This window comes from Poecilia reticulata, linkage group LG18 (genome assembly GCF_000633615.1).
Source record: "Poecilia reticulata strain Guanapo linkage group LG18, Guppy_female_1.0+MT, whole genome shotgun sequence".
NCBI lineage: Eukaryota > Metazoa > Chordata > Actinopteri > Cyprinodontiformes > Poeciliidae > Poecilia > Poecilia reticulata.
The window spans coordinates 7,218,280-7,245,298 of record NC_024348.1 but is presented as its reverse complement, the minus strand read 5'-3'; the positions used below and the strand labels follow the sequence as shown (position 1 = coordinate 7,245,298).

General features: G+C 40.6%; 1 protein-coding gene across 5 annotated transcripts; it reads left to right on the top strand.

Annotated features, from left to right (window-relative positions):
• Positions 1-64: 64 nt before the first annotated feature.
• slc12a6 (solute carrier family 12 member 6) lies at positions 65-26,722 on the top strand. 5 transcript variants are annotated; one of them, XM_008435278.2, is made up of 28 exons: positions 68-364; positions 3,539-4,156; positions 9,766-9,860; positions 10,273-10,401; positions 12,108-12,254; positions 12,340-12,394; positions 14,861-14,991; positions 15,123-15,349; positions 15,974-16,089; positions 16,172-16,357; positions 16,534-16,698; positions 18,027-18,125; positions 18,343-18,400; positions 18,524-18,698; positions 19,512-19,630; positions 19,740-19,838; positions 19,920-20,039; positions 20,660-20,764; positions 20,890-21,058; positions 21,532-21,727; positions 21,814-21,983; positions 22,081-22,212; positions 22,660-22,767; positions 23,305-23,328; positions 23,742-23,816; positions 23,984-24,210; positions 24,297-24,430; positions 24,921-26,722. In XM_008435278.2, the coding sequence occupies exons 2-28, from the start codon at positions 3,934-3,936 to the stop codon at positions 25,010-25,012; spliced, it is 3,576 nt and encodes a 1,191-aa protein (XP_008433500.1). In that variant the 5' UTR covers positions 68-364; positions 3,539-3,933; the 3' UTR covers positions 25,013-26,722. The 5 variants fall into 5 exon arrangements, with proteins under 5 accessions (XP_008433503.1, XP_017165900.1, XP_008433500.1 ...); XM_008435279.2 differs by lacking the exon at positions 23,305-23,328; XM_008435281.2 differs by lacking the exons at positions 24,297-24,430; positions 24,921-26,722 and having other exon boundaries at positions 65-364; positions 23,742-23,865; positions 23,984-24,076.
• The last annotated feature ends 297 nt before the right edge of the window (positions 26,723-27,019 follow it).

Sequence of the window (27,019 nt, the reverse complement as noted above, 5' to 3'; positions counted from 1 at the left end):
GTGCTGAAAAGGTTGTTACTACCACCAGGGAGAGAACTAAAACATGCATGATGCCGCCCCTCGAGGACCAACTTTGGACACCCCTGTAGTAGGGTAAAAAAAAAAACAGTCAATTTCTCCCAGAATATAAATTAGCACTACATTCCCCAGACGTCTCAACGAAAGGTCATAATCACGCATGCGCAAACTAGATGGAACGACGGCAAGGAAGTTGGGACTTGAGAAGCACAGTCGCGTGCTGTTTTTTGGTGGGTCATTTGGAATAAATGTGCGGAGAAAGCCCGGCACGGGAGCTGGATGTATACGGATAAAAACTGAAAACAAATGTAAATTGGAGGAGCCGTTCAAGGGAAACGGGGGACAGGTATGTGTTTACGGTAACTAGCGGGTAAATTGTGAATAATTCGACCGGGAAAAATTGTCGTTGTGAGAGAGCTATCTGGAGGTCCAGAGAGTTGACAGGTTGTCTGCGGCGTGGCTAGGCTAGTCGCACCGACTGAAAGCCCTCCTCAGCCGATACCGCAGCTCTGTTCTGGCGGCTGTATCAGCCGAAACACCTTAAGTGTCCTCCCAGGTTTACAAAAGTTATTGAAGACAACTTTAAAATAAAACACGGCTTGCATTTAAACCCGTCAGATTTTTTTTGTCGAAATTGAAAGCGCTACTCTGTATAATTTTTTATTTTTTACCGGTTTTATTGCGTTAAAACTCGCCGCTCAGTCGCAGTTTCTCATTGAATTTACATAGAGACGACACAATGTAACGCAGCATAGTGTGCTTGGGATCAGGTGCTTATGGCTGCATTTTAACCAGTTCTGCTGAAAAGGGACGCGTTTGCCGACCGGTTCAAGCCAGAATTATTATAGCTAGCTTAATTGGCTTAGAATGGCAGCTGAGTGGCGGGGTTGAAAAACGAGCATCATCATTGGAACCAAATTAATGTTCAGCATTAATCTGACTGCTACTGCTCCCGGTTTAATACATATCACATACACTTCAGTTTGCGTCGAATAGTCAAAACTGACTTTATCCTGAAGAGCTTAACAGCTGTAGGAGATGATATCTGCTCAATTTTGAGTGACATAGTCATCGCCACTGAACACGATGAACATATGTATTCTGCTGCTTTGTTTGCGGTGTTTTGGAGCGGGATTTGGAGCAGCTGTCTTTGAGAATCAGAGGCCTAAGAGGATTTGACAGCCAGATGGGTAACAATACTGCACCCAGTTGCCAGAAGAAGTCCTGACAGTTTGACTGCAGCATTTCTGAGCACCTAAAACACACAAAAAAGTGATATCTAAATAGTAAAAAAAACCAACATGTAATTACTCATAGATTTTGAGAGTACATAGAAATAAGTGCTGTCAGAAATTAGGACAAAATGTCTTGAATCATCTTGTCAAGTTGTCAGCACTGATTAGATCCTTTTAGACTTCTTGTCGATTCAAGTAATTGCCTCCTCGGGGTTCTTTGGGTGGCCTCAGGTTCAGGAGGAAGTTGCAGTCAGTCACAAGTGTTATGCCCCACCCTCCCAACTCTTTATACAGCGGTCTGTGAACAGCAGCCTCAGTTCCCCTGATGTTTCGTACAGATTCTTCAAGGTGTGCCGGCTGTAAGCGCTCACTTCTGTTTGTACTAGAAATGCACCAATTAGGGGTGGCTGAGTTCCAGTTTCTGTGAAGTTTTGACCTGTCCTGGTGCTGCAGATGATAAATAATTCTGACTTTGCTTTAAGAAATATAAATGACAGCTGTTAGAAGTATTTTATTTTCTAGAATTCTTGCTGTCAGTGGTTGTGGTAGTGTTTTTAAGTTTTCTTTACGATCCTAAGGTGTTTGCACATTTGATTCTGGTCCAAAATTTGCAACATTTGTTACATTTTCAGCTGGTGCGGTCACTGTGTCATGTGAAAACTAATGCATCAGAAACTACTGAAGGAAATGACACAAAAAGATAGGAGCGCATCTTTCTTTTTCACAAAATGTAAATAAAAATGGAGTAGCATCAAGTTTTAAGGCTTGTAGGATTTCCTTTTTGCCGTTGGTAAAAAAAAAAGATAAGTAATTTTTCCTGCTAGCGCCAGACTTGGCTGGTGTGAATTCATCCTTTATATTAGCAACTAATATGAACTTCAACTATAAACATAAATCACTGTGTGTGTCAGATCTTTAGAGAATCAAGATCCTAATATCCTGCCAACACGTTGAAGGTTGAAAGCTCAAAATAACAAAGCAAAGCAACTTTCTTCAGTCTTCCTTGTATTTTCTAAAACTGGCTTGCTTAGCTCACTCTTGCCAAGTCAGCAAAAACTTCCCCAGGGCATAAATCTGACTCAACGTCTCTTTTTGTAGCAAGAAAATACGAAATGTTAAAAGATTAAATCCTGTCTCTCAAGACACTTCTTACAGCTAACGATTTCAGTTTTTAAATGCCTCATTGCCACTGAAAATTGTTGGTTTTGAATCTTCTTCCTGCAGTAGCAACTTCCATGCTGAAAGGAGTTGGTAGTGTCATGGCATGAGGCATTCACTTGTTAAAACACTGAATATTTAGTGTTTTTTAAAGCTGAAAATTGTCAGATTTCATCCCACTGACCATTTCCCCTTGTGTATTTCCAGCTTGTGTGAATATTTTTGTTCTGTGTACAAGCAATACTGTATGCAGAGGGATTTTTCTTCTACAGGATTTTCCCCTAGAGAAATTAAGTCACCGTTTTCCAATTGTTTTCAATTCCTATCCGTCTGAAAATGTAAACAAGAAATTCCTCTTGTCTAGGAGTTAATTTTCAGTCTGAACTTGACAGTGGGGTATTGTATCTATTGCTGCCTCGCTCTTCACACCTCATGCCCCCTCCCTACTCTGAATGTTGACGGACTAGGCAACGTTTTTTTCTTTAAAAAAGAAAATGGGAACAACCTGCCTTGCCTCTGCAGGCTGAGTGAGAGCTGGTACTCTCCAGTATAACCGGTTAGAACCGCTCTCCTTAAATTATTAAATTATATTCCAAGTCTAAAAGAAAGAGAGAGGGGGGGGAAAAACCCAGTTCAGCTATATCCACTGATCTTTTTAGTTTTTGAACATGTAAATTGACCCTCAGTTTTCTTTTTGTGCTCTGTTCATTCCTGGTTGTTGTTTTACATCTCAGTCACTCATTCTGTCAGAGGATGATGCCACTCTGTCGCTGAAGCTTGGTTTTATACGTAGAATGTAAGGTAACCGAGGCTGGCGTTGTGTCAGATGAATGCCATGTGAATGTAGTGTACTTGCTCCTTTTTCCAGTTCGCGAAGCCGTTGGTCGTGGTCAAACAGAGGAGGTATTGTTGAAATTGATTGGCTTCCACAAGGCACATGACACGGTGCTTCCTGTTGCTACTACTGATTTTACAAAAAAAAAAAAAACTATCATGTCAGTTTGTTGGAGAACTAATGTTTTTATTTCGCATGCAAATATCCAGCTTCTCATTTCTTTTTTCATGTTTTTTTGTTTCTCTGTCTCTCTCCATCTGCCCTCTACCACCCTGGCTACAATCAACGATAGAAACATTGTGAAGACCCTTCTTTTGTCTTGTACAAAAACCCTTTAAGTTCAGAAGACAAGACAAACCCACATTCTGGTTCCCACCACGTTGCCATATGCTAGCATCTCTCCAAACACAAACACATTTTGACCAGAATTTCCTTTGATACCCAAAGGTTCAAGACGAACCCGGTTTTTACCTCAATGGAGTATTTCATGACCAAAAGGAGAAACCGTAGAGGTAGCAGTTACCTCTGCATCAGCTGGGAAATAGCCTAGCTCAGGTCAGCACAGTGCTGCCAGCCTCTCCCTGATTGGTCCTTGACCCCTCCCTCCCCCTGCCCCCCACAGAACTCCCCAGTCTATCCCCACTTTCCTAGTTTTCTGTCACGCAAACCTCTCTTAAGCCACCCGCCATGTCATCGGTCCGCTTCACGGTGACGCCCACCAAGGTTGAGGACCTCACGGGGCTGTCTGACACGTCGCCCGACATCAGCTCCCGCCCGTCCGCCCACGTTCGCTTCGGCTCCAGGGAGAGCGTCAATCGCAGTGACCCGGTGAGCGAGGGGTCCGCAGGTGGGACGATGTTTGGAGGAATGGGAGGGAACGAAACGCCGGACCGCAGCAGCATAGACCAAGGTGAGACGCACACACTTGTTCTCACAGGCTTAGTGGGGTGCTAAATATTTTAACATCGTGGTTATAATCTAGCAATCACCTTCCATACTTATTATCTCACATAAACATGTGCATGAAAATATATTTATATTTTTGTGTGTAGATGCAAAATGCTTGTGTGGAGGAAGGTTGACCTTTCAGCTGTAAAATGACCCCAAACGTCTCGTCAGAGCTGCAGTTGAATAGTCTAGATCGGAACTTATTCATGTGTTAGAGCTGCCCACTCAAAGTACAGACCTTGATTCAACTGAGCCTCCAGGGTAAACCTGGAAATTGATCTTTACAGTTGCTTTCATTTTCATATAATGGAGTAAAGGGGCAACATTAGGCAATATCAACTTTGTCATAATGTTATTCCCTCATTAGAAACAGACCTGGAGTGTTGCTCTGATTCTTCCAAATTTGTTTGAGAAAGCCTTCAATCTCCATGGCAACCACTCAGCTGTGCAAAACGTATGGATCTAGATCTGCCCTTGAGGACAAAACTTCTCCGCTGCAGTTTCCAAGCTTCTGAACTTCACAGAGCAGCCTGCGACTCCCCACTCTACTCCTTCAGACTAGTCGGCAGCAATTGGCAAACACCTGGTGGAGCTGCAGATCTGTTGAGCTCATCATAGTTGCTACTTCTCAGTGAAACGCTGGTTAAAACTTTGTCAAAGGGTTAATAGAGAAGCCATGTTATGATGACTTCCTGAAGGCAGAGTTGAATTTCTACAAAGAATGCCACAAAAAGGACCAGTAATATGTTTTAAGCTCTGGTTTGCATACTCTTTTTATGTTTATCTTTATTTTTTAAATCCTAAAAATAGAAATAAAATGCTGTTTTTTTTTGTTGTTTTTTTTTAAGTGCCCAGAAATTTACTAAAGCTGTCTAAAACGTTTTTCTTTTTTAAAAAGTCACGTGACATTTATGGCTCTGAACAAGTTTTATTTGGTTGTCCTTGGTGCAAAATTGCTCTTTTGGCTGTAAAGGTTGGTGACCCCTGGCCTAGCATATAATAGCCCAACAATAAAGTTTGTGGCTGTAATATGAAATGTGAATATAAATGTGCTATATTTTGATCTGTCTGTTTAGAATTTTGTTACTTTATTTGTGTCTGTTTGAAGAACAGTAATTTGAAGTTCCTTCTTGGTGGGGGAAAAAAAAAGATGATCTGATTTGCAGATCCTCTTTGTTTCTTCTGGACAGAGTTCAGATTCATGGCCTGAGCCCGAGTCGAACCCGACCTGAAATTCAGGCCAGATGGGGTCAAACTTATTTGCTCAATGGTTGGTTCTGTTCGGACTCAGGCTTCTGTGGCATGTTGTTAAGCTTACATGCATGATATAAAGTTGTGTTAATCTACTTACTATAGCATCAATAAAGGATGAGGTTGTTTACCCTGTTGAGAAAAGAAATAAATTAAGGTGCAGAATTTCATTAGCATGTAACAAGCACTGCACAATGCGCATGCAGCGCCGCCTTTTTCTGCTCCCATCAATCACACACATCCCAGATGATTTGCATTCGACTCACCCTGCAGTCGCATCAAGCGACAAAATGGAGCTGGAAGACGTTGAACGAAAGCTAAAAAAACAGAAGTTGCACCGCTTACTCAAATAGTAGCCTAAAAACGATAGCAGTAAAATCTTAATCAAAATAATGCCGGGCTTTCTTCAGCCTCAGGCTTTTAATTAATGTTAATTAGTTGGGTCAGATCGGACTCGCCAATAAGAGCCACCTTCCTACGTGGCCTCACTTAGATTTTATTTACTTCAGATCTGTCACAGAGCTCACTAAGCGGCCCGTTTAATAAAATTCATGGGAGCTTTTTTTTTTTCCTCCTGGCTAATTTAAGTCGATAGCTGTCATGAGGACGATACGCTGGTATTTAAAAGCAAATAAGAATATCTGTGTTGGGTTCACTGGCTCAGTGAGATGTAACTGAATTAGCCCACTGATCCACTTGAGCAGTTGCATTGTTATGAGGATGCCCTGCACTGTTTAATAAGCTTCCATAAATAGATATTGAGACGGTTAATCCGTTTTGATCGGGCCGCTGCGACGCTGCAGGCTGTCCATATTTCTGTCCCCACGTGTCCCAAAATAAAAGAAGAAGAAAAAATGCTGACAAAGTCATGCTACTGAAGCAACTGAGTCAGGTTCCTGAAGTACTGACAGAAGTCAAAGTGAATGGATGAGCAGCTACTTCCTCTACGATTCTTTATTTTCTTTTGACACATTACAGTTAGCTGCTGAAACTGCTGGGCGGAGGAGCCCTTCTGTTTGGGAATGCTCTCTGAAACAAATAACCGTTTCCCCCTTGGGTTCACCCACATGTGGTCTAGCAGCTGTGGCTCTGAGCAGACAGCAGTAGAGAAGTGAAGAAGATGCACAATTCATAATGGAGAATTGAAAAAATTAATTCCGCTCCTTTACACTTTCATCAGTTTTAACACAGCGGATAGTAACTGTTATGCGCTTGTAGTATCTCAGATGGAACATCACACTAGGTGTCACCAGATCCTACAAGAAGTGCAGTGTCTTGTGTTAATTATTTAACTAAGTCAGCAAAAAACAACAAAAAAAAAAACACCCCTACAAGATGTTCCCACATTTGCAGGGAAAAAAATGAAGCCATTGTTCCACGAGACATAAAGGAGAGGTGCACCAGAAGATTGGCTGATGACTATAAATGGGTTATTTTTGTTTGGTTGACCCAGATCTATTTATTTGAGCTATTAAAATGGATATTTGGGGATTCCAGCTATTCACTAACTTTGCCTTTGCCATTGCCTTACTATGTAATTCTCCTCAATTTTCATCTCTCCTCAATACTCTTTCTGGACTTTCTCCCATTGATCTGGATTTCTGTATACAGCGAGGGCGATTTCCAGAAAGCTTCATAGCGTTGAAGTGGCGCATTACATACGTTACGGCCAAACGTAAAATTTAAAACTTCAGCAGAGTCCACACCTCCAGCTAGCAGTCGTTTCTCAGTAGCCACGGGTCATTATGAGAATTTGAGGCATAGATATTGGGATCCAATAGATGGCAGTAGTGCAACAATAATGGATACAAGCTGCCCTTGAAATCTAAAGAAGAAGCAGATGAACAAGAGGAAGAAGGAAGCGCCCATTTTCATTTAGCACATGCCAGTAGCAAACACGAAGGATCAGCACTTTTACTGTTACAGTTACCGTTTGGAAACTACCGTAATCAGTTCAGTTAAATCTTAACTTAGCAACTTTTTCTTTTTCAACCGTAATAAATTATATTCAATTGACCTGCTATGACTAAAATTTTGGGTGTCCGCCCCCCTCTGCTGCTGCTGCATCGTTGTGGAAAACCTAGAGAGGCAGAGATATCTGGCTTATTTTTTGTAAAAAAAAAAAAAAAAGTTACAAAAATATTATGTTTACTGGTTGTTTTTTAAAAAAACCTTTGGGGTTGCGACTTATAGTCCGGTAAATACGGTATTTTTATTTCATAAATATTATTTCCTGGATTTTTTTTTTTCTGTGAAGAACCCAGAGAGGGTTATTTGATTGTGTTTTCTGGAAAACAATACAATTTTGGATTTAGGCACTCCTGCAATCGTCACACTTTTTCTGTTACAAACTGACTCCGGCCCCCAACCAGAGAAGGGAAAAGTTATGTGGCCCTCACAGGAAAAAGTTTGGGGACTACTGCTCTATACAATCACATACTGTAGACTCCACTTCCTACAGAGTCTGTGCCTTGTCTGACTTTATGCAAAGTCTACAACGCCTACTTCATACAAAGTAGACTTTGAATAGCTGGGTAGCTGTTCAGCTGTCCAGGTTGGCTATTTATGGATGTTTTTTTCCCCCCAAACAGCTACACATACCAGGGGTTCACTGTACATCAGAAATTGTTCCGTTAGATTTTTCTTTAGTTTAAACATCTGTCAAGGAATGTACAGGATTGTGCTTACAGTTAGCAATGCTAACTGTTCTAACTGCAGATAAGATGCCAAAGCCAGTATAAAACATCCTCAGGAATTAGAATCTGATTCATCCAATCTTGATGGCCAATTCAGCTAGAAATTCTTTTGGAACTTTTTTATTTTTATTTTTTTGCAGTTCTGAAAGCAAAATAGGAATCGGGCAGAACCAAAATCAGAGATTTTAGAAAATCTGAGATCAGAAATTGGGTGCAATATTCTGATGAGTGCATCTCCACTAAAAAGCTTATTATTTGTTGATTTCTGCCTCTTGGTTCATCCATTTCATCCATCCATTTCTTCTAGTAGCTTCTTTTTGTTTTTGCAGATGGAGCTACAATGTTTTGTCAATTCCTTCTTTTAGCTGCAGAAACTCCTGAACCCGCTGATCCCTGTTGATCTCCTCCCTGCTGTCCACTTGCTTCTCAGCATGAGCCACTCCTGGTGGATAAACATTTGCCAGTATTTGCTCACGCTCCACCCTCAGAGTTGATCCATATCTTTGTCGAGTGAATGACAAGCCATCGATACCAGCACGGTCACAAGGCTTGCTACACATCTGTTGACGTCCACATTTAGCAACTTAGTCAATAGCCTGTCAAGCACATTGAAAAGCAATAGGGAGTTCCACCATAATCTGACAAGCATGGCTCTTAGCTTGACCAATAAATATTTCCAGACAGTATCGCTTATGTTGGGGTTACTTCCAGCTATCATTGACCCTAATTGATGTTTTGAATGATAGCTGGCGTTAAGACAGAGTTTCTGAAGAGTCTGAAACGAGCAAAAAAAACCCCAAAACTTCCAAATATCCTGTTCTCAATTTTAGATTTCAATTAGCTGCATTTTATTAATTTTTTTTTCTTTGAGCCATTTCTCGTCGTTCTCGTCATCTGTTGTAGTTCTGACCGATGAATTTGAGTGTTGTTACGCCTTAATAAAACTACAACACCCGTGAATCTAACGGTTGAGCAAGCAGTCGTGTCGGAAGGATTTCATCGCAGGATATGCAGTCTGTGTCATAACCAGTTCTTTGTGGTTTCATTGCAATGAGGAACCGGTGTTGTCAACCTGATTCAGCAGATGCAGTCTGGGAACCTCAGATGAATCTCTGAGTCTGGATTGTCCTGTTGAGCAAGTTTGTTCGCCAGGAGTGCTCCCAAGTTTTCTTTTTTCTTTTTCTCACGCAGTCATATGTTAGGTCACACCCTGATGTTTTGACTTTATTCAACCAAAAAACACGCGTTGCTTGGTTTACACCAAATGTTGCAGTGTGGTTTTCTGTAATGTGAAAGGACTCGTGAAAACGTCCCTCCTGCTGAATACCAGCTGCAGGTTTTCATCACTTTCCAGCACCCCTACGTGACCCAAAGTGCAGCTGCTTTCGTTAGCTTGGGGAAGCAAAGAGGGAAGTGATGGTGCTGAGTCAAGTGCTGCTGATGGTGCAGGGATGTGTGCTGATGGATCTGGAAGGGATTTGGTGACGGCGTCGCCCTTTCATTGGACTGTGCTGCATAAATCTGTACAGCTTGACCTCAATGAATCAAAACGATGGCGATCTTGACTCGGTGTGCTCATATTAAAGTTCTGGTCGTGTGTGTGTTCTCTTTTCTTGCTGTTCAGGGGAGGGGAACTCTAAGATCTCCAGTGTTTACATCAACAACAGTCATGGGATGGATGACGATGAATTTTTCGACAGGAACTTGGCCTTATTTGAGGTTTGACAATCAAACTGATTATCACTGTTTTATCTTTAATGTTCTGTTTTCTGCAACATTTTATCTCGTAGCACTGATGGTGACAAAAATCTCTGTGCCTGTGTGTTTTTTTTTCTTTCTGTTTGCCAAACTTAAGCTAAAAAGCTGCATGGTGGGTGCAGCTAATTTTGGCTTGTATAGATTACCAGCTTCTCTGGAAATGTGTCTAACCTTTTCTTTTTCTCTAAACAGTCAGATTCTTTCTTCTTTTATGTTTTCCTCTTCTTGATTGTTTAACACCCATCCTCTTCTTTCTCTTTATCTCGCTGCTTTTGACTTTGATCCTTTCTTTGTTCCCGACTCACTGCTGCCTTTCCGTGTCCCCACCACTGTTATCTCACACTGACGTCTCCCATTGTTCGATGACCAACAGGAGGAGATGGACACTAGGCCGAAGGTGTCTTCTCTGCTCAGCCGCCTGGCTAACTACACCAACTTGACGCAGGGAGCAAAGGAGCATGAGGAGGCTGAGAGCATCGGGGAAAAGAAGAAAACCAGCAAGGTGTGAAATTCTACAAATCGTTTTGAAAATCAAGAGTTTACTGTGAAATAACGCCATAAAGCTTTTCTAATACACTATCATGTTGAAGCATAAAAATCTCAAAATGAAAGTTGCATTCTGATATGTAAAGTATCAAAAACATTGCTTTGAGAAATTACACACAATATGACTGAATTAGCTTGAAGAAATGGTGGAAAACAGATGGAGTCCCTTTTAGAATGAGCTCATCGTCCATCCTCTCCTGCGTCGGTCATCGAGTTGTCTAGACAAATCATATCTACGACTCAAAGGGTGTCAAGACCTGAACTTGGCGTACACTGCAGCACTCGATGATAAGCCGCACGCGTACAAGATAAGACGATCTGTTTTGGTCGTTCATAGTATTTCCAGCTTAGATTGGCATGTCTTTCCACCAGACAGTAGGAAGGGGATTTGGGGCTGGGGGAGTTTAACCAAAACAGTTTTAATCTTTCCTTCTGGTTCTGCGGTGTGTTCAGTACAAGCATCACCAAAATGCTGCTGCACCACTTAGAGATTGGCTTGTAACTGGGCCAAATTAAGGAAAATAAGGGCATGTTTTCATTCTTTTTTTAAAAAGTGGAACTAGACATAGTTTGAATTTCAACACAACCAGGAGAAACTTTCCTTTTGCACTTGGCAGTGAACCTGCTTTCATTTAGGGCAAGGACATTAAAGCCGGAGTGATGGGAGCTTTTCTGTTTGAGTCACTTGAGTCTTTCTGCAGAGTTTTGGACTAATGGAAGGGAAACGAGGGACTTTTTATTGATAAATTCAAAAGTGCATAACTATAGTCTTGATGTGAGGAAATAATCGAGTTTTTATGTTGACAGCCTTAGTTTTGCAAATATTTCTCAAATGATAAAACGCTTTGAAGTTGAGTGATCTTGAAGAGTCATTCATTGGCTCCTTTAGGGACTCTGGTGGTTAGACAGCTTGAAGAACAGACTTTCTGAAAGAACAGTACAGCTGAATGTCATCTGCGTACAGATAATATGAAATGTAATGGAATGTGGTGATGATCTGTTTAAGAGGGACATAGTAAAAAATGAATGAGGGCCCAATACAAAGCCTTGGAGTAGAAATTGGATCAATGCCATCATATAGAATACCACATTTTATTAGTCTACACTGAATTATGAACTCCTGTCTTTATTTTACCAACCTTTTCATGAAGTACAAGGTTAAAATTTTTACTCTGTTTTGTTGATCCATTGATCATTCTGCTGCCAACTGTTATAGTTCCAATTAATTATATCCAGACAAAATTTGGAGAACATAATTTTTTTTCCAGTGACATAAACTTAATGCTCTTTGCCTCGAATGTCATAAAATCTAAAGTTTAGCATTTCAGCTGCTATCTGTTCATCTTTATTTTACTGAAATTTGTCAGTAAAAGTAGCCAATACAGCCTCTTTCATAATCAGAAGATTTATTGGTTGAGTTTGTGTGCAATGAAAGGAATTTAACTTTGGTTTTAATATAACCTAAATTTTGAAAGATGCACGCAAAATGATGTGGACTGCTTTTAGTACAGTTTTGTTATCTGAACATCCCTATTAAAAACATTTTAGTAACTACTGCTGCTTTTTACACACATTCATTTGACATTCTTTATACAAAATATAAAAGTTGACATAAGCATACGATGTGCTAAATTCCAAACGGATACTTTGTTTCTGTTTCAGTCGCCGCAGATGGGGACGTTCATGGGCGTCTACCTCCCTTGCCTTCAGAACATCTTTGGAGTCATCCTGTTCCTGAGGTTGACGTGGGTGGTGGGGACCGCCGGCGTGCTGCAGGCCCTCTGCATCGTCTTCATATGCTGCTGCTGTGTGAGTGTTTCTTTGTCAGCATGCGTTCATGGACACTATTGAAACGTTTCCAGTAATATTTTGTGGGACTGTTTCTGCTTTCCAGACGTTGCTGACTGCTATTTCAATGAGCGCGATTGCCACTAATGGAGTTGTGCCAGGTATTCCCCTCTCTTCTAATAAATGGCTAATATTTATTTCCTCTTAATGTTTAAGCAATGCTCCTGTAGGGATTTTTATTGTTTTCGTGCTGCCTGTCTCTGCTCTGAGTTCATAAATTAAAACCTAGTTGTAATAAATACCTGCCACTGACCTCGTCTTTCAACAGTGTGTCTAAATTGACGCATTAAATAAAATGTCAAAGTAATGTGATTCTCTCATGCCTGCAGCACCTTGACATTTTGAGAAGAGCAAAAGTAGATCAAATGCAACATGCATAACATGCAGCTTCAGTTTATCTACTTTGCACTGCTGTAAGCGCTTTTAGTTCTCATGCTTACTGTTTCCATGTTTATTACGGGCGATTCAAAAGACTAAAGTGTTTGGCTTTCCAAATACAACTCGGCAACAGAAATTATTCAGTTATCCTTCTAACTGGAAACGATCAGAAGGATCTTTCTATGTATACTGTGACTGTCTTGATGTCATTTCTCATTCGAGTCACTTTCTTTAAGTCTCTGACGTAGTTTTATAGCAAATGCAAATAAATATACTCCCAGATACTTAACAGGGTTAATACTGCTTTACAGTTGTACTCTGAACTGGGGGAAATTCCAACTTCCCAGTCATAAAAATCAACTGGAACGTTTTTTGAAGTCGGATTTTCCACTGGGAAACTGGGAGCAAATCCGTTACAACTTGTAAGACGGACTTTGCGTTACGTTATGGCCGCTCCTCACATCAGCAGTAAGCTGTGGTGGAAACATGTAAAAGAGTGACTAACATCAATGCTACGTGTAACGCCTGCTGATCTAAATTGACAAAATGAAAAGTGTCATTTGCTTATGGCAAGCAATGCTTAAAATGATGTTTGGAAGATGTTTTGCAAACCATATGTTTGGGCATCACCATGTTGAAAGTCTAACTTAACTAGAACGCCATTACCTTGAGTTTGGCGTCAAACCTGAGTTCCCAGGTTCCTGGAACGCAGCAACAGCAGTCTAGCTAAGAAGTTGGAATTTCAACATGGCGACTCCCGTAGACATTGTTTGCAATAACTCTTGCATCATTTTAATCTTTATTTTCAAGAAGCAAATGCCACTTTTAATGTTTTCAGCTTTGAGTTGATACATTAAGCTTAGACGCACGTTTACATGCGTGTCTTGTAAAGTAACCATGTTTGTTGGTGCGAGCAGGGGCCACATTGAAACACAAAGTCGGCCTTGCAAGTTGTACTTGGCATTGCTCCCAGTTTCGTAACAGGAAATTCGACTTCGGAGGGCGTTCCAGTTGATTTTTTCCAACTGAGAAGTTGGAATTTCCCAGTTCTGAGTACGACTGCATGAGCACAGATAACTCAGCTATATCTGAGCCATATAGTTGAACCATGTGGCATCGCATAACTTCACCAATGTTAAAACCTCTGTTTACCTTAGTACCACCTGCTAACCATGCCTAATCCCTAGCTGGGCCTCTCCAATGTGTTTCCATTTGCCATCCCACCAAGTTTCATCCCTAATCCCCCAATCAATCCCAACCTATTGTTTTGGTTCCCAAGAACGCTTTTTTTTTTTAGCTGGTATTCCAGGGTTTGTTGTTGTGGAAGCTCAGTCCTTCTAGAAAGTGTTGCGTAAACACGGCAAACAAATATATCCTCCCACACAGTCAGTTAAGCAAGGTAAAGAATCAGTTTTCCCATGGTTTGGGAAAGGAGTGCCTCAATCTTCACAGCAACAAGGTTTGCAATTTGAACACCAAACACTTTGCTTTTAGTTGTTCAAATTTGGTCTTTGTGTTAAATCATCCTGTGCTACTTTTGTCCATTTTATGATTGCATCAGTAAAAGTAGGGATGCTGTTTGTTTCAACCGTCTTGGTGAGATCAGTCGAGGGTATTTAGGCCTGGAACTTTTCAGATTTCTAAGAGAATTTCTAGACCATGTGCCATTTATGTTCTGCATCCCAATTTGGCACTGTTATGTGGTTTTCTGTCACATTTACATTGCGGTAAAATACAGAGGTTGCTGTCAGGGGGACAAAATGTGATAACACTCAATCTGTGTGAATGGTTTTGCAAGATACCATAGCTGGAAAATAAGTGAGGAAGGGTAAGAAATGTAAATTAGATTGAGCCAAAAACGAATGAAGTCGGCTGCATCTCAACTGAATCTTTTTCTAAAACGACAAAAACACTCATGATGTCATGTGCAGAAATGTTTTTCCCCAAAATATGTATATATTGTCTTATTCCAATATACCCTTGTAACACTTTCTTTTTAGAATAGTCACTTTTTACTCATCAGCTGTCCTCTTTTCTCTGCCTTTGCCTTCTAATGTCCCTAACTCTTATCATCCCACTGATTTTAAATTCTTCTGTTTATCTTCCATCATTTTTCCCCTTCAACATTCTGTGGTTCATTTCAATTCCTCCACCACTGGTGTACCCTAACCACCTTCACCCTCTTCCAGCTGGAGGCTCCTACTTCATGATCAGCCGCTCTCTGGGTCCAGAGTTCGGAGGGGCCGTGGGGATCTGTTTCTACCTGGGCACCACCTTCGCTGGGGCCATGTACATCCTGGGAGCCATCGAGATCTTACTGGTAGGACTTGGCTTTGTTTTTGCTAATTGCCCCATCAGTGTTTGCAGTTTTGTTTGCATTCCTTGATCATTTGATTGTCATCTAAAATGTTAGTCCTTACATTAATCCCTCTTTCCCCCTCCGTCTCCCAGATGTACATTGTTCCTCAGGCAGAAATCTTTAAAGGTGGCGGGGCGGCAGTGTTGAACAACATGCGGGTCTACGGCAGCATCTGTCTCCTCCTCATGTCGCTGCTCGTCTTTGTTGGTGTGAAGTATGTCAACAAACTGGCCTCCATCTTCCTGGCCTGTGTCATCGTCTCCATCGTTTCCATCTACATCGGAGCGTTTGTCTCCGCTTTCCACGAGCATAAATTTACGTAAGTGTACACGACCCAGTGGCGCCCCCTGGGAATTTTCATAGGGTTGGCCAGACAAAGCCAGTAAACATTTTAGGGGGACACAGATTAAAAAGAATCCTTTCATTTCTTTCTCTGTTTCTTTCTGTTCCTCCTTTTTTTCTTCCTGTCTTTGCTTCTTTCTGTCTTTCTTTCTTTTTAGTTGATTATTTTGTTTTACATTTGTCTTCATCGAAGAAGATGACTGTATGCCTTTCTATGTCATATAAATGATTCTCTGGGAGGGGCACCCTCCTGCCAAGAGGAGCCCCCTGTTGGCGAGAGGGGGGAATATTTTTGTAATGACGCTACATTAAAAAAATACTCGTCTTTAAAATATTCCTCATTTTATCAGATTGTATTGGGATTCATTGCAATTGGCTGACACAATGTTTCTATGTAAGAAAATAATTAAAAAATAAAAACACGACACCTTTTAGATGTTCCTTCAACCTCACATCTATGCACCACTTTGTGTTTGTCTTGTAATCCCCCAATAAAATAAGTTTGTGGTTGTAACATGACCACATCCTTTTGTGAGATTTCCAACCTTGTCCCGTTCACTAGCTGGTGTTGTTATTGACTGCTGGGTTTTATTTTCAACAGCGTGTGCATGCTGGGAAATAGAACCATCAGCAGCCACGACCAGTGTAATAAAACCGTCCCGGTGGGAATCAAAGACACAACGGGGAACTTTGACAGCAACTTCACACTCGGCTACGGTGGGTTGACGCTTCGTCTCTTTAGAGTCGTCACGTGTTTTAGTTGTTGGCTCGTGCTAACGTGTCTGAATCGTGCTGTTAGAAAACAGCACAGCTGGACCAGTCGTTGTCCCCACCGCTGCGCCAGCTGCGGAGGAGAAACCCACACTTCTTTGGGAAGAATTTTGCCACAGCACTGAACTCAACGCCACCTGTGATGAATACTTCACCGCTAATAACTTCACTGAGATTAAAGGGATTCCTGGGCTGGCCAGCGGCATCATTTCAGGTCATATTTCTTGTCGTATTTCCATTTAAGGCTTCACCACTGTACAAATATTGGCACAAAATCAAACTTTATGTTAAATAATAGGATAAACGTTGACTGAGAATCTGATAAGTAAACCTGGAATGGCCCGCTACTTTTTCCAAGCAACTGTTTTCTGAATTTTCTCCTCCTGTTAGAGAACCTGTGGAGCTCCTACATCGGCAAAGGAGAGGTTCTGGAGAAAAGCTCGCTCAGCTCCTCTCATTCGTCACCTCCAGCATCACCAACTCATCCATACGTGTTCGCCGACATCACCACCTCCTTCACCCTGCTGGTGGGCATCTTCTTCCCTTCGGTCACAGGTATACATTTGTTGCTTCTACTCCACAGTGGGGGGCCACATCAGAATCATGAATGTCCTCTAAGAACGTATTGATAAAACTCCCTATTAACAAACTGTTAAAATATTATACCTGTCTACGCATTCAATTTGTACTCCCCAAGATTAAAAAATGACATTTTTCACATTGATGTAATTTACCACTAATAAAATCTGAATTGATTTTAATTGATAAAATATTTAAACACACAACTGTTATCTTCAAGTTCTAGCTCTGTAGCGGTCTGACATTTAGAGGGCCACAAAAATGGCTATGGCGGACACGATTTGGCCCGCAAGCCTTAAGTTCGACACACGCTCTGAAGGTTTATTCATCTCTGTTTTGTAATTAGTCAGTTATTCTTGCTCCTGGTTCCTCTGAGGATTTATCATCGAACATATCAAGAATGCATCAGGTTTTTATTCTCCCTGAACTGTTGCATGGAAATTGGTTCAAATTTCACATATTTAAAAAATATATCTTTTCATGAAAAAACACATTTGGAAAAAGACATAGTTTTGTTGCTCGTTTCTATTTTGTTTTAGTCTGTTTTTGTTTATCATGCAAGTATCTAGCTATTTCTTAATGTTTTGTTTTCCCATTTGGTTTGTTTCCATTATTTTTACTCAATTTAAATTGGAGTTTAAATTGGCCTGAGCCAAAAAGCCTTCAACACATGAAGCATAAAGAAAACCAAATGAGAAGGCGTGATATAAAGTTGTACTTTATATATTTCAAATAGAGGAGTTAGCCTCTTACCCCATTTATGAAATTAAAAAAGGTTCATTAGACTGTAACAAGTGCAGCTTTCTGCAAAATGTGCACGGAGCTCCGCCCCTTTCAGCTCCTATCAATCACGCATCCTTGAAGATTTGCACCTTACTCACCCTGCGGTTACAACAAACGACAAGATGGAGCTGGAAGATGCTTAAAAAAACCCCTGAAAACAGCAAAACTTGCATTGCTTATTTAAATTATGCTCTAAAAACGAAAGCAATGAAATCTTGGTTAAAATTGAATGCGTCTGGTTTACTTCAGGCTCATGCCTATAATTCATGTTAATCAGTCGGATCGGACTTCACACAATGTCTATGGTTTGGGCCAGGTTGAATTTTTAGACCTGATCTAAACTCTTCATATTTTTCATATTCTTCATAGCTCATCATATTTCTAACTTTATTTTGGTGTGTAACTTATTTTTTTCTCCTGCATATTCTTATTTGTTTGTTTTTTTTTTAGCGAATTGCTGGTGTTTCATGTTCTGCAAATAAAAGTAACCCAAAAAATATTATTCTTCTGCTCTTCCTCAGGAATCATGGCTGGTTCAAATCGGTCAGGAGATTTAAAAGACGCACAGCGCTCCATCCCCATCGGAACCATCCTCGCTATCCTCACTACCTCTTTTGTTTGTATCTTTGCATCGTATCTTGTGTCTTAGTTTCCCAACAAGATTTTGAATAATCTGTCTTGTAATTCAAGTATGGAAAAAAAAAAACTAAAAAAAGAAGAAGCCACTAGTCATTTCTGAAAGTCATCTGGTTGAGAGTTCATAGTTCAGTTTATGGGTATGAAGCCATTTGGACTCTTCTGGTGTGAATCTTGTTTTCCTGAGTGGCGTCCTTGTAGACCTGAGCAGCGTCGTGTTGTTCGGCGCCTGCATCGACGGCGTCGTCCTCAGAGACAAGTCAGTACATCTGCTTCTATTATTCATTTACCTGTGTTTTTTATTCTGTTAAGTAAATACGTTTTTTTTTTATTTATTTATTTTATGAAAACTGAAAAGATTTACACTAACTTGCCTGTGCAGGTTTGGAGAGTCGGTTGACGGCACTCTGGTTGTTGGCACGCTGGCCTGGCCGTCTCCTTGGGTCATTGTGATTGGCTCCTTCTTCTCAACATGTGGCGCAGGTCTTCAGTCGCTGACTGGCGCGCCACGACTGCTGCAGGCCATCGCCAAGGACAACATCATCCCATTTCTACGGGTAGGAGTCGTTTTTATTGTATTCTTTTTATTTTGTAAAGTGATAAAGATGGGCAGAAGAACCAAGCCTTCTTTGTGTGGGACTCATGTCATGTTTTGTTTGAGTTTAATTTTACGTTTAATTTTTTTTTAGAGTTGAGCTTTGTAGAGATATTTAAAATATCTCTACAGAGTTCTTGATATGAACGAACTCTGAATTATTTTATATTAAGCTGAATTTATTTGATAATCAGTGATGGAATTGGTCTGACAAATGCAATCAAAAGAAATTATAAACACCTTTTTTACTTCCTATCAAGCAGATAAAGGCATGTCTAGCTAACAGACATAATTAGATTTAAAGGCACAATATTATATAAATTGGAAAAAAAATTTAGCTTCACGTTACAAAGTTATTCTCTCATCAAAAACATACCTGGCATGTTGACTCTTTCATGCATGTTTGAGAAATCCTTTAATCTCCATGGCAAGCTGTGCAAAATGCCTGGGTGGACCTAGCTCCGCCTTCGAGACACAGCTCCTCCTCTTAGCTGCGAGCAATGACATAGCCTGTATAAATAAAAGACATATAAAAAATAATCATGTTATTGTTAATCTTCAGCCCGCAGCTAGCATAAGTAGAGCATTTTAGGACGTTCAGATTATTGTGAAAGTACAATAAAGTTCAGAATCTTAACAGGCAATAAAAGGTTTAAGGATTACAAGCAATTATTTATTCACTAATTAATGGTTAGAGAACGTATTTGGCCAATTCCGGTGTAAAGTCTTTGGTGTGATCACTGTGTTTTCCTTCTGTGTGTGTGTTGTGCTCCAGGTCTTTGGACATGGGAAAGCTAACGGCGAGCCCACCTGGGCTCTGCTCCTGACTGCGCTGATAGCAGAGCTGGGGATTCTCATCGCCTCTCTGGATCTGGTCGCTCCCATCCTCACAATGTGAGCCAATGAGGCCGGTTTGAACGGCCACTGTTGATTGGCTCTGCCACCCATCCCGTCAGCCAGTCTCTCTCCGTCGGACTCCAGCTTTGCTTCTCTGTCTCTCCAGGTTCTTCCTGATGTGTTACTTGTTTGTTAACCTGGCCTGCGCCCTGCAGACGCTGCTCAGGACCCCAAACTGGAGGCCCCGTTTCTCCTACTACCACTGGTACTGACAAATGCGCACACACACACAGTTGTACACCCAAACATGCAGACTGAAGTGTTCTTGTGCTCCACATCTGTCCAGGACCTTGTCGTTTCTGGGGATGATCATCTGCCTCGCTCTCATGTTCATATCTTCTTGGTACTACGCAATCGTTGCCATGGTGATCGCTGGCATGATCTACAAATACATTGAATATCATGGGTATGTTGCCATGGTGATGTATTTGCTCCATGCATTTGTACATGTACAGTATAGTTGAGATTCCTGTGTGTGTGTGTGTTTGAAATAGTTTGATTTGGTCATTTTTCCAGCGGTGGACCCAGAAAATTTCATACGGGGGGCCAGAAAAGTAAAAATTTAGGGAACATAGATAAATGAATAAATTGAATATTCAGTCATTTGTTTGTTTTTAAGTTATTTATTTTGTATTCACTTTAATGCATTTATTTAGTAATTATTTTGTTTAAATTTATTCATTTAGTATTTAATTTTAATTAATTTATTTAGTATTTTGATTTAATATTTATTTTTTATTTATTCTTTTAGTATTATAAATTGAGTATTCATTTATTGATTTATTTGTATCAATTTTTTATGTATTAATTGGGTTTTTACATTTATGTCTTCATTGAAGAAGATGACTCTATGACTCTCTATGACATAAATGTGATTCTACGGGTGCGCCGCATTTTTCAAGAGGGGGTCATGGGACTCCCTTCGCCACCTCTTGGGGGCACCACTGCATTTTTCACAAAAAAAAATTCTGCTTACCAGTTTTTTTCAGCAAGTGTATCCTTTTTCTTTGTTTCTGTGTGCATTAGGGCAGAGAAGGAGTGGGGAGACGGGATCCGCGGTCTGTCACTCAGTGCTGCCCGCTATGCCCTCCTGAGGCTGGAGGAGGGACCACCACACACCAAGAACTGGAGGTCAGAGCAGAGTGCTTTAGGGACTTCTACTTCTTCATGCCTAAATGCAAAAAGATCTAAGTTTAAAGCATTCAAACGGCCATGAATTTGTGTAAAATCCAGTTTTATTTCCCTTTCCTCCCAAGGCCCCAACTGCTGGTGTTGCTAAAGCTGGACGAAGATGCTCACGTCAAGTCTCCGCGACTGCTGACGTTCGCCAGCCAGCTGAAAGCAGGAAAGGGCCTCACCATCGTCGGCACGGTTGTCTCGGGAAACTTCCTGCAGACTTACGGAGAGGCTCTAGCTGCAGAACAGGTTCATCTTTACGCTCATCACATGTCAGACAGGCAGTTTGGATCTGGAAATGCTGGAAGTCAGAAAAATAAAACATGAGGCATGCGTTTCTATTTAGTTTTAATTTTTAGAAAATCAGGAATTTGTTCACGTAAAAAAATGCACTTTTTGGGTTTTCGTAGCTCAGTGATGTCAGCACGCCCAGGGCGGCCATCTTGATTGAGTATTGTACAGCTTCTATTTATTTTGACTTTAATTTAGGTCAACTGTATGACAATATATTAATGCCAGAATAATATTTATGATTTTTTGTTTTGTTTTCAAGAATAAAACTGTAATATGAGGAAAAATAAGTAGTGACTTGTCAATAAAACTCCAACACAAAAAAAAAAGAGGAATCTTTTAATATGTTCAAATTTATACTCTCATTGAACAAACAATGAGAGAATTGAGATGCAAAGCTAACGATGCTGAAATACTAACAATTTTTTCAGACTTTGAAGCATCTCATGGAGAAGGAACGGGTGAAGGGCTTCGTTCAGTGCATAGTGGCTCAAAAGCCCCGTGAGGGAATCAGTCACATGATCCAGTCGAGTGGCCTGGGAGGAATGAAGCCCAACACAGTGGTGATGGGCTGGCCGCACACCTGGAGGCAGAGCGAAGACCCGCAGGCCTGGAAGACCTTCATCAGTGAGTCACAGAGGAGACGAAACGCAATTTTTTTTGTCCTCCACTCAGCAGCCCAACAGCAACCCCCCTCTGTTTCCTACTTCCAGATACGGTCCGAGTGACCACGGCGGCCCACCTGGCTCTGCTGGTGCCTAAAAACATCTCCCTGTTCCCCAGCAATAGTGAGCCGCCCACCGACGGCTACATCGACATATGGTGGATCGTCCATGACGGGGGGATGCTGATGCTGCTGCCGTTTCTCCTTCGCCAACACAAGGTGGGGGAAGGAAGGGCGAATGCAACCATTTTGATTAAATTAATCCATTTTCTATGAATAAGTTTTCCAGAAGGAATGATTCCCTGTCTCCATTCAGGTGTGGCGTAAATGTGGGATGCGAATCTTCACCGTGGCTCAGATGGAGGACAACTCTATTCAGATGAAGAAGGATCTGGCAACGTTTCTCTATCACCTTCGTATTGAAGCTGAGGTGGAAGTAGTGGAGATGGTATGTGACCAGCTGGGTCAGAAAGGGCTACAGGGCTCTAGCCCAGAGCCCCAGCTTTTAGGGGCATCCCGAAGATTTTATAAATTTTTTTTTTTTTTTTTTTTTTTTTGTGAATTCATGTTTTGCAAACATTGCACGATATTTAAAATGTATATTTCCAAATCTTGTAATTTTAATTATTTTAGGGTTTTTATGAATGTAAGCGATATTAAAATATTTTAGAATTGAGAAGGTTATTTTTTTAGATCTTTGAGCTCTCAATAATGTGAAAAGCATTATAAATGAAAGCTGCTATTATTATGTAGACTCTTCTACATTCCAAAGTATCTAAAGCTCTGCCATGAGATCGTTTTACACAACCTTGTAAATCTATAAAAGAATATAAAAATTTATATTCTGTCATAAATGTGTAATAATCTGAGTGTTTTTATTCCTCTTCGTCTCCAGCATAACAGCGACATCAGTGCGTACACCTACGAAAGGACACTGATGATGGAGCAGAGGTCTCAGATGCTCAGACAAATGCGACTCTCTAAATCAGACAGAGAAAAAGAAGTAAGTGTGCGGTGTAAATGTTTTTCTTGTTTTACACCTTTTATTCAAGTCTCACAGTTGTTGGGATAAAAGCAAAAGGAAAATAACAAATATAATCGATATCATTATTGCAACCTAATGTTTGATACCTTGCGTCCCGATGACAGCATACGCTGTATTTCTATGCATTTTTTTATTTTTTTGTGAACTTTTGTCAGGCAAAAGTTTGAGTCACACTCAGACATCTTCTTTATGTTCTGTGACTCCTGACCGTTGAGGCTACCGCTAACTAGCTGCCAATAAATCCTTACCAGCTAGCCAACTAGGCAGCTTTTTTGCTAGCTAGTTGCGCTTACAATTTGGGTAAGTGCAACTTTGTCGCCAGTTGGCTGGACGAAATTCAACCAGTTCTGTGGAGATACAGGTCTTAAATTCCATTCATAATGGTCTTAAAAAGTCTTGAATTAAAAAAAGAAAAAGTCTGAGGATCATAATGTGTAGCAGGTATTTTATTTTTTTCCATTTCATATCCTCGCCCTTTGCCTCTGGCTTGATCAGAGGGTGCGCTGGAGTTTTGACGATGTAAGTTTACCGCGTTTCACGTTGCCATAGGAAGCTGCCTGAATTTAGATGTAGGTGAAGACCTTCGAACTTCTGAGAGAGGAGATTTTAATTAAACTGATTTCACAAAACCAGCTGGTTTCAGGCATTTCAGTTCAGACAGAAGTACAAGATTAGTTAACTGTACAAAAGTGTAAATAAAGTTCATGTCATGGTTCCTAATGTCATAATTTTACACCATGATCTGTTTTTCTGTAAACTTCCTTTGCTGCTCCTCCCACTGAAGTTCAGAGGTCTTCTGATTTGAATCCAATCTGCCTCTTTAGACAGATGGGCTCCATAACTTGCGTTGTGCTCCTGTAGCTTCCCGATAGAGTAGCTACAGCCTGTGTTTGTTTTTTTTAGCCGGTTAGGTGACCTTGTGTTGTCTTTAGGTGTATCTCTCACCCAGGTTCAGGAGTACTGAAGGCCACACATCAAACCCCATCAAAGACGACAGAGACAGACAGGTACAAAGAGGCAGAAAGCGAGAAAGAAACGAGAATTAAGAGTCAGGAGGTTGGTGGCAGAGGAACGAGGAATCTCATTGGGGGGAAAAAAAAAGAAAAGGAACGGGTCAGGCTCAAATCAGTGGTTATACGAGCCAAGTCCATGTTTGTTTCCATATGCGACGCAGGCCCAGCTGGTGAAGGACCGTAACTCCATGCTGCGCCTGACCAGCATCGGGTCAGATGATGAGGACGACACAGACGGCGGAGAGCGGGATCGGCCGGTGAGCAGCAGCTCCGAGCACCACCGTCGCGTCCAGATGACCTGGACCAAGGAGAAGACGGCCCAGTACAGAGCGGCGCACTCCGGCTGCTCCACACCCGAAGGCTTCAGAGACATGCTGAGCATCAGGCCGTGAGGACGGATAGCGATGCACTTCTGTCTGATCGCAGTGGCTAGGGGGGAGTTGATTGTGTTTTATTTTTTTGCTTTTCTTTCAGGGACCACTCCAACGTCAGAAGGATGCACACCGCTGTCAAGCTCAACGAAGTCATCGTGAACAAATCCCACGATGCTCGGCTCGTCCTGCTCAACATGCCGGGGCCCCCGAAGAACACGGACGGAGATGAGAACTGTATCCTTTCCTTCTCCTGGCGCTGTAATTCATTGTTCTCATTAGGGCTGAAATGATTAATGGGATTAATCATGATTAATTGATTTTTGGAATAATCCTTACCATTACTAGGGGAGTTTTGAGCAATTTATTAATCGTTAACTGGAGTAAACGCGCAAAAAAAAGATCATTTTTGGAAAAATATAGCTTGCATTTAAGATGAAAGCACCTTCGTTTGTAAATGTTTTACTCAAAACTCCCCTAGTAACAAAACATTAGCTTCACCTGTTTCATTTCAGGCAAGACATTTTTTATTTTATTTTTAAATAATTTCATTCTTTGTTTGCATCTTTCAGTGTATATTGTATAAAAGAGGAGCAAATTGTTAAATGAAAAGTTGGTCTTCATCAGATTAATCGATTAATCGTCAGAATAATTGATTTACTAAAGTAATTGTTAGTTGCGGCCCCAGTTCTAATTCAAGCAGTAAAGTTTTAACTCATGACCCCAGACATGGAGTTCTTGGAGGTTCTGACGGAAGGATTGGAGCGCGTCCTGTTGGTCCGAGGAGGCGGAAGTGAAGTCATCACCATCTACTCCTGATTGGACAAGACACTGGAAGACACTGTTCAACAAGCAAGCCAATCATGGAGAAGACGGGAGATGGGTTGGTTCTGTGTGGTCTGCGTGGGATAGACCGTCACTGGCTGCAGCATTGGTTGTCATCCCACCAAACCTTTCATCTTCACTGGTTTTCTGCCATGATGGTGGTTTCTACTCCAATTATGTTAAATTGAGGAAATGCCAACACAGTTCCACGATTGAGCAACAAGAACCCATAGCAATCATGTGTGTGCATGTGTCTGTGTATGTGTGTTTTTGTTTGTGGGAATCGCTCACCTGGAAGATCTTTGAACCGTTGAAGGGACCAGCATTTTGTTCGAAGCAGGTGTGTTTAGGCAGTGGATCAGTTAAAATAAATATGATCGGTCTGAAAACTACGCAGTTGTTCCACCAACGAAACTCAGGGTTTGCTTTTTGTACAGAATGTATTTTGGACGTTTGTTAGTTTGCTATGCGAGACCTAAATGTCTGGTATCAAGAGGAGTATTATTATTGATTTTTTTTATTATTATTTCGGAAGGCACATAAATGTTTGTTCCAGAATTACACATGGAGCAAATAACCGTCAAGTTAAGAGTAAAGCAGATAATCTCTTGTATCATTTTCCATCTACAGGAACAGATGAACACCAAACTCAGCATTTTATTTTGTAGACATTAAAGCTTGTGATACATCAACTTTAAAATCAGTATTGTTGCACAGATGTCAGACTTTGCTGCTATTTGTCTGAAACTAATAGTGTATTAGAATACCTGTATTTTTTTTTTTATTATTTATCAAATTCAGAATGAATTCCTTTTGGGTTTCTTTCATTGATGAACCAAAATCTGAAAATCAATGTAAACTTGAGCACAAATTGTTGTGATGTAAAATAAAATTTTCTTGGGCCAATTATAATGATGGCTAAGTACACTCTCCCCAAACACACGCACACACACACTCCTATCAATTTCGTTCCAGCATTTAAAGAACAAAACTTTTTTTATGCGAATAAATACTTTCCTAGAGGCACATATCATCGATTAATCGTTTAGATGCGAATACCGCTCTGGTGGCGGTTGGTTCGGTTGCTATGACTGCATATCTGAAAAGAAGGGCTGCCTTTTTATTTTGTTAAATATTTCTTGATCTCCATGTAAAACCAAAATGATTATTGACAACGTGATTAGAGATTTTGGACCTGTAGCTAGCCCGGTGGACTGCATGAGAAGAGTTATTGGTGTAACTCCTTTTTATAAACTATCAGACTCGTTCGTTATAGCTTGTATTAGCCTCAGAAAGACTAGAAACGAATAATAGTGGTCAAGCTGGATCGTTGTGGCACGAACCACCGCACTGCATGTTGGGTAAATGAGGTATGAATGTATTGTCACGTTTGATCTCGCTTTGTTCTTCGAAAGAATATCAGCAGTTCGAGCTTTATATCCTACAACCATCTCTTTCCACACCTCAAAATGACCCCACTCATGTTCTGCTTTATGTGTATGCGCACATGTCTGTATGTAAAATGAATGCTTGTGATTTTATTGTTCAATTTTAGAATCTTCTAACTAGAGATGTTTTATCCTTCAAATGCTATTTTTTATTTTATTTTCATTGTTGTGCAAGGGTTATATTATGTTTTTTATTTCCTGAAGATGATCTCGCTTGTACATAAGGGCAGAAGAAGACCTTAAGTTCTATCTTTTTTTAATTACATTAATATAAAAATAATCAAAAAAGTTGCTTAAAAAAATGTGAATAAAGCAATTTTAAAGAAAGACATTGCTGTCTATTTTTGTTTTATGAATCACGAGAATAACTTGTCTTCTGTGAAATATGTAGTTTTATGGCCGAGTTTTAGTTTTATCCAAATATACTTTTTAATTTGAAATGATGCAAAGAATATAGTCTTAAACGGATCTCATTTGTTTGAAACTTTACATTTTAACATCATTCATAGCCTTACCCTTATTTTGAAACGTTGACATACTTTATCGGCCTAAC